The sequence below is a fragment of the Salmo trutta genome, chromosome 22, assembly GCF_901001165.1.
Source record: "Salmo trutta chromosome 22, fSalTru1.1, whole genome shotgun sequence".
NCBI classification, from domain to species: Eukaryota; Metazoa; Chordata; class Actinopteri; order Salmoniformes; family Salmonidae; genus Salmo; species Salmo trutta.
This window is the reverse complement of record NC_042978.1, coordinates 44,401,434-44,416,022: the sequence shown is the minus strand read 5'-3', so window position 1 is coordinate 44,416,022 and position 14,589 is coordinate 44,401,434. Positions and strand designations below refer to the sequence as shown.

At 44.0% G+C, this 14,589-nt stretch overlaps 1 protein-coding gene across 1 annotated transcript in view; it reads right to left on the bottom strand.

The window, feature by feature from the left end:
* Window positions 1–14,589, bottom strand: part of LOC115158783 (DENN domain-containing protein 1B) — a gene marked incomplete in the record, with an annotated part of 201,459 nt that overhangs the window by 185,603 nt on the left and 1,267 nt on the right. The window contains 1 exon segment of the mRNA XM_029708095.1: window positions 14,475–14,539. Within this exon segment, the coding sequence (XP_029563955.1) occupies window positions 14,475–14,539 (65 nt within the window).

The following is a 14,589-nucleotide window of genomic DNA, read 5'->3' as shown; positions in this document are numbered from 1 at the left end:
CGGCATGTGTTTCCTTGCAGGTAACCATGGTTGACAGAGGAAGAACAATGATTCCAAACACCACCCTCCTTTTGAAGCTTCCAGTCTGTTATTCGAACTCAATCAGCATGACAGAGTGATCTCCAGCCTTGTCCTCATCAACACTCACACCTGTGTTAACAATAGAATCATGATGTCAGGTGGTCCTTTTGTGGCAGGGCTGAAATGCAGTGGAAATGTTTTTTGGGGGATTCAGTTCATTTGCATGGCAAAGAGGGACTTTGCAATTAATTGCAATTCATCTGATCACTCTTCATAACATTCTGGAGTATATGCAAATTGCCATCATACAAACTGAGGCAGCAGACTTTGAAAATTAATATTTGTGTCATTCTCAAAACTTTTGGCCACGACTGTAGTCTGGGACAGTTGTGGGATGCCAGAGATCCGACATTAATACAACCACTAGCATAAAAAAAATAAAAAAATGTACGCAATGTGGCTGATGCAACAGATCAGAACGTTGAGCTTAAAATGTTGATGAACTATTAGACTATTTCTTCACATTATACGCACAGCAAAGCGCAAACTGCAGCAGGCTATAAGCTGAATGTTCCGTTTGCGGGAAAACACCATTATCAAAAGTGACCACAAATGCAATGATGTATGTAATGCTTTTATTATAAAAGGTGCATTTTTATGGTGAAAATTATTTTCCCCAATCTTCCCTGAAACTCACGCGCTGCTTCTAAATGCCAGTTAGGCTCTACACCCCTTGTAAGGCAGATTAATGTGCTTCATTTGAAAAAGTTATTTGGCCACCTGAGTTGTGATATGAACCTTATCAAAGCAGATAAGCCTATAGGCTAAGCTACATGAGGTGTGATACTAACCTTATCAAAGCAGATTGGCCTATAGGCTAAGCTACATGAGTTGTGATACTAACCTTATCAAAGCAGATAAGCCTATAGGCTAAGCTACATGAGTTGTGATACTAACCTTATCAAAGCAGATAGGCCTATAGGCTAAGCTACATGAGGTGTGGAACCATGATTTGAAAAAGTGGTGAGAGAAAAAAAAGGCATCGTTTCTTATGCTGGGCATCACTCACAAGTGATAGGCTAATATTGTCAGCCATCAGACTATTCTTCATTTAATCTCGTCTTTACGTATACTAAATAACATATGTGTTAAATTTGTTTGGATTTAAAATGGACCATTATCACGCACCTGTCTCGAAACAAATACATGTGGAAGACGCTTTCCCCCGTGGTTTATTTTCATGCCAGCCAGGTACGCTATACTCCTGTTGGAAATATAAGCTATGTGCTAAATATTCTGAAAGTTGGGAAATAAATATATACTGCTCAAAAAAATAAAGGGAACACTTAAACAACACATCCTAGATCTGAATGAATGAAATAATCTTATTAAATACTTTTTTCTTTACATAGTTGAATGTGCTGACAACAAAATCACACAAAAATAATCAATGGAAATCCAATTTATCAACCCATGGAGGTCTGGATTTGGAGTCACACTCAAAATTAAAGTGGAAAACCACACTACAGGCTGATCCAACTTTGATGTAATGTCCTTAAAACAAGTCAAAATGAGGCTCAGTAGTGTGTGTGTGGCCTCCACGTGCCTGTATTTTATTTTATTTATTTATTTTTATTTAACCTTTATTTAACCAGGAAGGGCTCATTGAGATTTAAAATCTCTTTTTCAAGAGCGTCCTAGCCAAGATAGGCAGCGCCAAGTCATTACAAAAATTACAGACAAACAACATGAAAAACTACAAGTAATCTAGTAAAAACCATAGAATTAACAAAGAATATAACAAAATCAAAAACAGCAAATTAAAAACATTGACAGGTCAGGGAATCAGTCTCCAGATCATTCATCCGTGATTTAAAAATACCAATCGGGACAAGTTCATCCAGTTTAAAAGTATTTTGTAAGGCATTCCAAGACGATGGCACAGAGTACATAAAAGCCCTTTTACCAAATTCAGTTCGGACATTTGGAACAGTTAGCAGGATAAAGTCCCGCGAACGAAGAGACGACCCACCACATTTCTGAACAATAAAAATGCCCAAATAAAAAGGTAGTAAACCCAAAATGGCTTTGTAAATAAAGGTATACCAGTGACTGAGCCTACGAGTGACTAGAGAAGGCCAGCCAACCCTGGTATACAAAGTGCAGTGGTGCGTAAGGGTTTTGCAGTTTAAAATAAATCTCAAAGTGCCATGGTAAAGGGTGTCAATTGATCTCAAACACTGAGCGGAAGCATTCATATATAAAATATCCCCATAGTCTAGTAAAGGCATAAATGTAGCTGATACTAGCCTCCTCCTGGCTTCAAAAGAAAAACAAGCCTTATTCCTAAAATAAAATCCTAATTTCAGCTTCAATTTTTTTGTAAGTTGTTGAATATGCATTTTAAAAGAGAGGCCATCATCAATCAAAATTCCAAGATATTTATATGAGGTTACAACCTCAATCTCCTTGCCCTGACAGGTAGTAATAGGTGAAAGGTTCAGAGGTCTATTTCTTGCTTTAGAAAACACCAGTAGTTTTGTTTTGTCAGTATTGAGGATAAGCTTCAATTGAGACAAGGTATGTTGAACAGTATTAAAAGCAGTTTGCAAGTTCTGGAAAGCTGGAAAGCTTTTGTAAGAGATGAAGCACAACAGTAAATAACAGTATCATCAGCATAAAAATGAAGTTGTGCATTTTGGACATTTTTGTCTAAATTATTTATATAAATAGTGAATAAGAGAGGACCAAGTACAGAGCCTTGGGGCACACCATTTAAGACAGACAATTTAACAGACCTAAGCCCATCAAATTGAGTGCACTGAGTTCTATCAGACAGATAGTTAACAAACCATGCAACTGCATGCTCTGAAAGACCTACGCTCGACAATCTCTGCCTTAGTATAGCATGATCAACTGTATCAAAAGCCTTAGAGAGATCAATAAAAAGTGAGACACAATGCTGTTTCTTGTCAAGAGCTTCAGTGATATCATTTAAAACCTTCATGTCTGCTGTAATTGTGCTGTGCTTCTTCCTGAAACCCGATTGGTACATTGATAAAATAGAGTTAGTATATAAAAACTCTTTTAGCTGGTCACTCACAAGGGTTTCAAGTATTTTCACCAGGGGTGACAGCTTTGAGATTGGCCTATAATTATTTAAAAGAGTTGGATCTCCCCCTTTTAAAAGTGACAGGACAAATGCTGATTTCCAGATCTTTGGAATTTCATTACATTCCAGGGTTAGATTAAACAGATATGTAAGTGGTTCAGCTATGAAATCAGCTGCCAGATTTAAAAAGCAGGGATCCAAAAGATCAGGACCTGCAGGCTTTCTCTGATCTAAGGATTTCAGGGCTTTATGTACCTCCTGCACTGAGAATGGCAAAAAGCTAAAAGTTTGACCAGCTCTCACTGGTTCATCCACACAAGGTTGTACAGAGACAGAGGACACTGAATCAAACAGCCTACCAGATGATACAAAGTGCTCATTGAAACAATTCAGCATTTCAGTTGTCATATATAGCAACAGAGTCCTTCAATACACATGACGGTAATTCATTAACATTACTGTTACCAGACATAGACTTAATAGCCTTCCAAAACTTTCTAGGGTCATTCAGGTTATCAGTGGTAACAGACATAAAATAATCAGACTTGGCCTTCCTGAGAAGAGAAGAACACTTGTTTCGTAACTGCCTAAAAACAAGCCAATCAGCATCAGAACACGATTTCCTTGCTTTAGCCCAGGCTAGATTACGGTCGTGAACAATGCAAGAAAGCTCAGACGAAAACCATGGATTATCCCTCCCTTTAACCCTGAACCTGCGGAATGGAGCATGTCTGTTTACTATTTGGAGAAAACCATCATGAAAGAATTTCCAGGCAGTTTCCACATCTGGGATAAGCTCAATCTTGCTCCAGTCAAACTAAAACAAATCATGAAAGAAAGCCTGCTCAATGAAACACTTCAGATTTCTCTTACGAATAAAACGCGGGTTAGACTTAGAAATCTTAGTATTTCTAATAGCAACAACAGCACAATGGTCACTGGAGGTCTGTATGACCTCCCTACAACGCCTGGGCATGCTCCTGATGAGGTGGCGGATGGTCTCCTGAGGGATCTCCTCCCAGACCTGGACTAAAGCATCCGCCAACTCCTGGACAGTCTGTGGTGCAACGTGGCATTGGGGGATGGAGCGAGACATGATGTCCCAGATGTGCTCAATTGGATTCAGGTCTGGGGAACGGGCAGGCCAGTCCATAGCATCAATGCCTTCCTCTTGCAGGAACTGCTGACACACTCCAGCCACATGAGGTCTAGCATTGTCTTGCATTAGGAGGAACCCAGGGCCAACCGCACCAGCATATGGTCTCACAAGGGGTCTGAGGATCTCATCTCGGTACCTAATGGCAGTCAGGCTACCTCTGGCGAGCACATGGAGGGCTGTGCGGCCCCCCAAAGAAATGCCACCCCACACCATGACTGACCCACCGCCAAACCGGTCATGCTGGAGGATGTTGCAGGCAGCAGAACGTTCTCCACGGCATCTCCAGACTCTGTCACATGTGCTCAGTGTGAACCTGCTTTCATCTGTGAAGAGCACAGGGCGCCAGTGGCGAATTTGCCAATCTTGGTGTTCTCTGGCAAATGCCAAACGTCCTGCACGGTGTTGGGCTGTAAGCACAACCCCAACCTGTGGACGTCGGGCCCTCATACCACCCTCATGGAGTCTGTTTCTGACCGTTTGAGCAGACACATGCACATTTGTGGCCTGCTGGAGGTCATTTTTCAGGGCTCTGGCAGTGCTCCTCCTGCTCCTCCTTGCACAAAGGCGGAGGTAGCGGTCCTGCTGCTGGGTTGTTGCCCTCCTACGGCCTCCTCCACGTCTCCTGATGTACTGGCCTGTCTCCTGGTAGCGCCTCCATGCTCTGGACACTACGCTGACAGACACAGCAAACCTTCTTGCCACAGCTCGCATTGATGTGCCATCCTGGATGAGCTGCACTACCTGAGCCACTTGTGTGGGTTGTAGACTCCGTCTCATGCTACCACTAGAGTGAAAGCACCGCCAGCATTCAAAAGTGACCAAAACATCAGCCAGGAAGCATAGGAACTGAGAAGTGATCTGTGGTCCCCACCTACAGAACCACTCCTTTATTGGGGGTGTCTTGCTAATTGCCTATAATTTCAACCTGTTGTCTATTCCATTTGCACAACAGCATGTGAAATTTATTGTCAATCAGTGTTGCTTCCTAAGTGGACAGTTTGATTTCACAGAAGTGTGATTGACTTGGAGTTACATTGTGTTGTTTAAGTGTTCCCTTTATTTTTTTGAGCAGTGTAGTTGGCCTAGCCTATAGAAAGCTGATGGAATCCTTCTCTTCTTAAGAGAGAGGCCAATTTTGTTTTCGCACAACTGCACAGCCTATAGAAATGTTGCGCAACATGAGCTCTCATGAAGTGTTTGATTTGATTTTCTATTGTATTTGCATTGATGTCAGAGTGGTTAGAGGGACAATAGAGCCCTGAGTACCATGCCATTAGGACCTGATGGAGGGACAATAGAGCCCTGAGTACCAGGCCATTAGGACCTGATGGAGGGACAATAGAGCCCTGACTACCAGGCCATTAGGACCTGATGGAGGGACAATAGAGCCCTGACTACCACACCATTAGGATCTGATGGAGGGACAATAGAGCCTTGACTACCAGGTCATTAGGACCTGATGGAGGGATAATAGAGTGCTGAGTACCAGGCAGTTATCAAGTTTGGTAGGCTACTAATGACCATCAGCAGCATCAGAGCTTGGAGAAGTCTAATTACCGTGACTAAACGATTATGTGGAATTTGACTGCCATCATGACTCATGACCGCCAGTGTGGCGGTAATAACCCTACTCGTGTTCAGACTTGACCAACAGCAACATACACTGTGTGTTTAGTGATGGTTAGGCTATAGCCTCATCAACACTTGAATCCCCCCCCCCAGCTCAATCAATGTGAAACCTGCATCAGATCAAACCCACTGTCCTGAAGTTGGCCGCCTCCCACTCTGGCCTAGTGATGCTACTATAAATGGAAGGTGTTAAGGGATGGTGTTGACACATGAGCCTACAACAGAGAACAGACACAGTTGTAGGAAGGTGTGAAATATCTAGTCTGCTTAAACAGGCTGGTACCACTGTGATGATATACTGTATCTGACTTCAAAGACTACTTCAGAACAATCGTTCTCCTCTGCCTGCCATAGAAAGAGGCCAAGGCAGGGAACTCCCCTGTGTTAACAGACTTGCAGAGTAGGCAGTGGTAGGCAGCAGTGTGAGTAAGTAGCCTACTCTGTCAGGATGTGGTGAGGGTAACCGCTGTTGAGAGAAAATGGTACACACCTCGGCCTACCTATAGACAACCTCCTGTCAATCTTTAAGGGTAAGGCTATTATATAGGCCTGTGGCAAAGATGCACTCACTGGGCCAGTCTCTCAACTAGAGGTCGACCGATTATGATTTTTCAACGCCAATACCGATACAGATTATTGGAGGACAAAAAAAGTCGATACCGATTAATCGGCCGATTATTATTATGATTTTTTTTGTATGTATGTATGTATGCATGCACACACACACACACACACACACACACACACACAGCTCTGAAGTGACAACGATACTGAAGAGTCTGCTTAGGAGACAAATACTCTCAACTGTTTGAATAATAAAAATAGAGTTTAAGTTACCTGTGATTAATGCTGAAAACAAAAACTGTAATTTCTATATGCAGGAAATCCTATTTTAATAATGGGCATGGTAAGAATTGACTACCAAAGTGCCAGTCACAATTCCCATGACACCTTCTAGCAAAATCTGAAAAGCGGTTCGTTCATTTATTCCATAGGATATTTTTAGATTAACTTAAAATAAGGTCTGAGTTTGGTTTAGGCTTACACTACCTTGCCAATTGTATAACTGTGTAGATATCCATAGGATATAACTCTGATCAATATAAGCGAAGATACATTTTTTTGTAGAGTGGATTTATGAAAATATGTTGACAAACGTTACCTAGTGAGATTTACACGGGTATCAAAATACCGAGGCAGTTTAAGCACAAAACACAGACCTTATTTGAAGTAGATCAAGACATTCTCTATGGAAAACATGAACGGTAAAATAACGAAGGAACCCCTTTCAAGTTCAGCCGCAAGTTATTACAGGAATTATGACGCGTCGACTATTTCTCTCTAAACCATATACGTTTGACTATTACGAGCCTGCTGCTGCCTACCACCACTCAGTCAGACTGCTCTATCAAATCATAGACTTAACTATAATATAATAAACCTTAGGTCATTAATATGGTCAAATCCGGAACCTATCATCTCGAAAACATTACTCTTTCAGTGACATACGGAACCGTTCCGTATTTTATCTAACGGGTGACATCCATAAGTCTAAATATTCCTGTTACATCGCACAACCTACAATGTTATTTCATAGTTCCGTAAAATTCTGGCAAATTAGTTTGCAACGAGACAGATTCTGTATACCCTGATTCTGCGTGCAACGAACGCAAGAGAACTGACACAATTTCACCTGGTTAATATTGCCTGCTAACCTGGATTTCATTTAGCTAAATATGCAGTTTTAAAAATATATACTTCTGTGTATTGATTTTAAGAAAGGCATTGATGTTTATGGTTAGGTACAGTCGTGCAACGATTGTGCTTTTTTTCGCAAATGTGCTTTTGTTAAATCATCCCCCGTTTGGCGAAGTCGGCTGTCTTTGTTAGGAAGAAATAGTCTTCACAGTTTGCAACGAGCCAGGCGGCCCAAACTGCTGCATATACCCTGACTCTGTTTGCAAGAGAAGTGACACATTTTCCCTAGTTAAAAGAAATTAATGTTAACAGGCAATATTAACTAAATATCCAGGTTTAAAAATATATATACTTGTGTATTGATTTTAAGAAAGACATTGATGTTTATGGTTAGGTACACGTCGGAGCAAAGACAGTCCTTTTTCGCGAATGCGCACCACATCGATTATATGCAAAGCAGGACAGGCTAGATAAACTAGTACTACCATCAACCATGTGTAGTTAACTAGTGTTTATGATTGATTGATTGTTTTTTTATAAGATAAGATTAATGCTAGCTAGCAACTTACCTTGGCAACGTAAAGCAGGTGGTTGGAGCGTTGGGCTAGTTAACGTAAGGTTGCATCCCCAAGCTGACAAGGTAAATCTGTCGTTCTGCCCCTGAAGAAGGCAGTTAACCCACCGTTCCTAGGCCGTCATTGAAAATAAGAATGTGTTCTTTAACTGACATGCCTAGTTAAATAAAGGTTTAAAAAAATTATAATAATAAATAAAAATAAAATAAATAAAAACTTTTTTTTTTTTTTTTTTAAACGGCAAATCGATTACCGATTGTTATGAAAACTTGAAATCGGCCCTAATTAAATCGGCCATTCCGATTAATCGGTCGACCTCTACTCTCAACTAGGGCGCTTTCTAAACTCCAGCCATTTGAGTGCTTTTTTTTTTGCATTATAAATGTCTGTTCGTTTTTCAACAAAATATTGAAGATAAACTAGATTTCTGTTCAATCTATATTCCATTTTCTAAATCGCTAGTGTCACACCACTTCATTCCCTTAATGTTTATTGTAACATTGTAGAGACATTTCAGTTTCATTTTTGTACGATACATTGGTGCATTTCATTTACCATTTCCTTCCCTCTGAGTGGGCGAGATGTTCATTTTACTCACAAGATCATTTTATTTCCCACAAAAGTGTTTGTTTGCTGTTTTGTCCTTGGAGCTCCTCGGTGTCAAATGGTGGTTACCTCTTCAAGTTATGAGCGCATGGGCGTTCCACTAGTTTATATACGGCCTTCCTGTCAGGACACCAATAACCTACTATAATAAATGAGTTGACTTTGAATTAATGAATGGGTCCTTTCTGAATGGGTCTGATTATGACTACTATTATACAATGTAATTAAAGATTTAGGAATATGCCTTTTACATTGAATACCAGTTATGTGGTTTAATTGTAATTTTGACAGTGGTATGTCCCAGGGAGGGGCTAAAATAATATAAGCCTTAAAAAAAGTTCCAATGCAACCATTTTTATCTGAATATCAAATAATTTCTGGGTAACAATTAAGTACCTTACTGTGATTGTTTTCAGAGGGGAAAACTGAAAACTAGCTCTTTCTTGTCTATTAACAAATGTACCACCTGGTGATGTCACCAAGCAGGCCAAAACTTCATCGCACCTTAAACAGGATGAAATGTCAGGCAGTCTTTTCAAACAGCTCTTTCACAAAAAGAGCATGATCATATTTTTCACAATTTCACAGTATTATTACATTTTAGACATTTTAGTCTTTTAGCAGACGCTCTTACCCAAAGCGACTTACAGTAGTGAATGGATACATTTCATACAATTTCATACATTTTTTTTTCTTTGCTTATTCCAACCTCATAGCGTGGAAATATGAATAAAAACACAGTAAAATCACATTTGACTGTACCAGGACTTTAAGCGCCCGTTTCATGTTTCATTGGTAGTTTGATCTTGGTAATTTTGAAGGGGGGGGGCTGAAATGAGAATGCAACAAGAGTCTTGATTGAATACAGAGGTTTGCTGCATCCTGAAGCTCCCTATAACCTGAACCTGCCAGCTAACTGAACCAGCCTGCATCCTGAAACATTTCAGCCCTTATAACTGCTACAAGGTTCCTAATTTACCAGCCCTAAGAGAAACACCTCAACATATTTAAGGTAGGCGGTTGATGAAGAGTACAAAAGTACCGACAGTTAGTCTGTTTAATGTAGGGTAAAGGTCTATCAATTGTAAGGGGAAAATGTTAGGCCCACACATAACATTCTATTTTAATGTTCGTCATTTTCACAGCTCACACCAAGGCATGCATGACTGTAAATAATAATCCCCACTCAAACCTTCCATGATATAGTTAACAGACTTAAGTGAATCTTCTATCATTATGAACTATGGAAAGGTGAAACAAGAACGAAACGTGGAAAGGTGAAACTAGACCCACTTCTCTATTTAGTCTATTAGTTCAAACATTTCCGTTTATGATAAACTCATTGGAAATCAAATCTATATCCCTAAAAATGTACTTAGCCATGTGAAGGCTGTGTGCAAGGTGCTTTTGGCAGCGTACCGAATGTATGTTCCCGCTCAGCCCAGTCAAAACTGTTCGCTGCTCTGGCACCCCAATGGTGGAACAAGCTCCCTCACGACGCCAGGACAGCAGAGTCAATCACCACCTTCCATAGACACCTGAAACCCCACCTCTTTAAGGAATACCTGGGATAGGATAAAGTAATCCTTCTAACCCCCCCCCCCTTAAAAGATTTAGATGCACTATTGTAAAGTGGTTGTTCCACTGGATATCATAAGGTGAATGCACCAATTTGTAAGTCGCTCTGGATAAGAGCGTCTGCTAAATGACGTAAATGTAAATGTAAATATGTACTGCAGAGCTACAGGAATGGGAGCTACATGGCTAAAGGGTACCTAATGCCACAGGGCCGGGAGCGTACCTAATGCCACAGGGCCGGGAGCGTACCTAATGCCACAGGGCAGGGAGCGTACCTAATGCCACAGGGCAGGGAGCGTACCTAATGCCACAGGGCAGGGAGCGTACCTAATGCCACAGGGCCGGGAGCGTACCTAATGCCACAGGGCCGAGAGCGTACCTAATGCCACAGGGCAGGGAGCGTACCTAATGCCACAGGGCCGGGAGCGTACCTAATGCCACAGGGCAGGGAGCGTACCTAATGCCACAGGGCAGGGAGCGTACCTAATGCCACAGGGCAGGGAGCGTACCTAATGCCACAGGGCAGGGAGCGTACCTAATGCCACAGGGCAGGGAGCGTACCTAATGCCACAGGGCCGGGAGCGTACCTAATGCCACAGGGCAGGGAGCGTACCTAATGCCACAGGGCCGGGAGCGTACCTAATGCCACAGGGCAGGGAGCGTACCTAATGCCACAGGGCAGGGAGCGTACCTAATGCCACAGGGCAGGGAGCGTACCTAATGCCACAGGGCAGGGAGCGTACCTAATGCCACAGGGCCGGGAGCGTACCTAATGCCACAGGGCAGGGAGCGTACCTAATGCCACAGGGCAGGGAGCGTACCTAATGCCACAGGGCCGGGAGAGTACCTAATGCCACAGGGCCGGGAGAGTACCTAATGCCACAGGGCCGGGAGAGTACCTAATGCCACAGGGCCGGGAGAGTACCTAATGCCACAGGGCCGGGAGAGTACCTAATGCCACAGGGCCGGGAGCGTACCTAATGCCACAGGGCAGGGAGCGTACCTAATGCCACATGGCAGGGAGCGTACCTAATGCCACAGGGCAGGGAGCGTACCTAATGCCACAGGGCAGGGAGCGTACCTAATGCCACAGGGCCGGGAGCGTACCTAATGCCACAGGGCCGGGAGCGTACCTAATGCCACAGGGCCGGGAGCGTACCTAATGCCACAGGGCCGGGAGCGTACCTAATGCCACAGGGCCGGGAGCGTACCTAATGCCACAGGGCCGGGAGCGTACCTAATGCCACAGGGCCGGGAGCGTACCTAATGCCACAGGGCCGGGAGCGTACCTAATGCCACAGGGCCGGGAGCGTACCTAATGCCACAGGGCAGGGAGCGTACCTAATGCCACAGGGCAGGGAGCGTACCTAATGCCACAGGGCAGGGAGCGTACCTAATGCCACAGGGCAGGGAGCGTACCTAATGCCACAGGGCCGGGAGCGTACCTAATGCCACAGGGCCGGGAGCGTACCTAATGCCACAGGGCCGAGAGCGTACCTAATGCCACAGGGCAGGGAGCGTACCTAATGCCACAGGGCAGGGAGCGTACCTAATGCCACAGGGCCGGGAGAGTACCTAATGCCACAGGGCCGGGAGCGTACCTAATGCCACAGGGCAGGGAGCGTACCTAATGCCACAGGACAGGGCAGGGAGCGTACCTAATGCCACAGGGCAGGGAGCGTACCTAATGCCACAGGGCAGGGAGCGTACCTAATGCCACAGGGCAGGGAGCGTACCTAATGCCACAGGGCAGGGAGCGTACCTAATGCCACAGGGCAGGGAGCGTACCTAATGCCACAGGGCAGGGAGCGTACCTAATGCCACAGGGCAGGGAGCGTACCTAATGCCACAGGGCCGGGAGCGTACCTAATGCCACAGGGCCGGGAGCGTACCTAATGCCACAGGGCCGGGAGCGTACCTAATGCCACAGGGCCGGGAGCGTACCTAATGCCACAGGGCCGGGAGCGTACCTAATGCCACAGGGCCGGGAGCGTACCTAATGCCACAGGGCAGGGAGCGTACCTAATGCCACAGGGCAGGGAGCGTACCTAATGCCACAGGGCCGGGAGCGTACCTAATGCCACAGGGCCGGGAGCGTACCTAATGCCACAGGGCAGGGAGCGTACCTAATGCCACAGGGCAGGGAGCGTACCTAATGCCACAGGGCAGGGAGCGTACCTAATGCCACAGGGCAGGGAGCGTACCTAATGCCACAGGGCCGGGAGCGTACCTAATGCCACAGGGCAGGGAGCGTACCTAATGCCACAGGGCAGGGAGCGTACCTAATGCTTGTACTGTAGAGCAACAGGGCTGGGTTGTGGTGAGTGATAGAGGAGGTTTCACAGGGCTAGGCCAAAGCCTGTCCAATATGACTCAGAAAGAACACTATCTGATACCACACGCACCCCCCCCCACACATCCTCCCACCCACACACACAACAACAAGACAAACATCATCAGGAACCGAGTCAACAGCACACAGTGGAGTTTAGCATTACCATAGGAGCGTAGTGAATCTATTCAGGCCTACTGTAAGTACACATCACAAGTTCCCACATGATCCATCAATCTGAATTATATCTTAACACAAGACAATCTACCTTACCAATTTCATTCTTAACCAGCAGGGTATAAGAAATATATCCCTCCACACACCCCATAGACTAGAACCCAGGCCAATTTTAAAGGAAAAGGGAAATGGATAAAAATTGCACAGAGTGGTTGATTCCCTGTTTCGATATCTGAAACCCATTTCTCTAAAACAACCTGTCAAAAATCACAAGATTCAATTTGCAACAAATAATGATCTCTCTGGGTCTCCTGTGAGCATAATAACCTCTCCCAATGGCCATCCATCTACGTCATAACCCACTTCCTGTACCCAACAACTATCCTATACAATAAGGAGACAGAATTCAGTTGTAGCAGTACACTTCTCCAATGAGGTACCAGCATTTGGTTGTTCCATGGGAGCTGAGGGCACTGTAATGAAGCAGTGAGCTCCTGGGAACCTAGCTCCGGATATGAGTCTGACCCTGGATCAATGAGAGGGAAGCCAGTTATTACACTACAGGCCCAACGTTTATGAGTTTGGTTTTAAATCTAATATCAGCGTTACGTCCAAGGATAATTTCCCCTCCTTATTCTGGTCAGTTCAGCAGCTGCACTATTGAATCATCCACATAACACCTATTTAATTCACGTCAGGACAGAGGGGGAAAACGACAAAGCTGGCGTAATATGTACAACAACACTTTTGACATGATATTCAACTTAAGGGTGGACATTGGATATCAATGTGAAATATAGGTTGTTGTGTTTCCCATAGGCTACTACACTGAAAATGTGGAACCTTTCTTCGGTGGCCGGAATCATTTCCTGGATTATTCTAAGCACGTTGTGTTCTACTGGTGAAATGTTTCACCGTCACATATAGACGGACAGCTGATGCTGGCTGGTCATGTCCTGAACTCAGCGTTTCCCCACAAAACTCTGCCTGTTGGGAGTTGCTGCTGGACCGTGGATTGTTGTAAAAAAATATACGGTGGTTTGAGCTATTTGGTGAGTAACAAGAACATGAAAAAGGGTGCATCTGGATCCTAACGTCAAAACGTTTGATTTATTTAACATTCCAACCTTTAACCTAGCCTTAGATATTCATCAGTTCTCAGTCTGTTGACTGCTGTAAGTGATGTTATATCCTGTTATACTGGTGAAACAGCCCTGGAGTCCAGCCTGATAACACCACAGACGTACCATAATCACCACCTCCACTGTCGCCTACTTTACCAACGTGGACATGCTGACTCATGGCATGTCTGGTGAGCATGGAAATTATGTTTAAATCTCACTAATGTCTGATGTCTGCAGTCTCTAAGACTTTGCTAGTATACGACCTAAATTGACATGTTATGCACAGTGTTTATAAAGGCAACATTTTGTACGGTGTCTTGGTAGTACAGTGTGGCACTGTGTAAGATACACTAACCAGGCCAAGCAACTGACAGGATATTCAGATCTGTCTATTGCTCTCTCCATCCAGGGTAACCTACTAAGGATGTGTTGTTTATCACATCAACATGCTCATGTTACCCACCTTCATTTTCAGATGTTGGGCATGCAACCTGTAGTACCAAATCAAACGTCCTCTCGGGAAACTCGCTGTAATAAAGGAGAGAGAGATGATGACTTTAGCAGGGAGCAAAATAAAC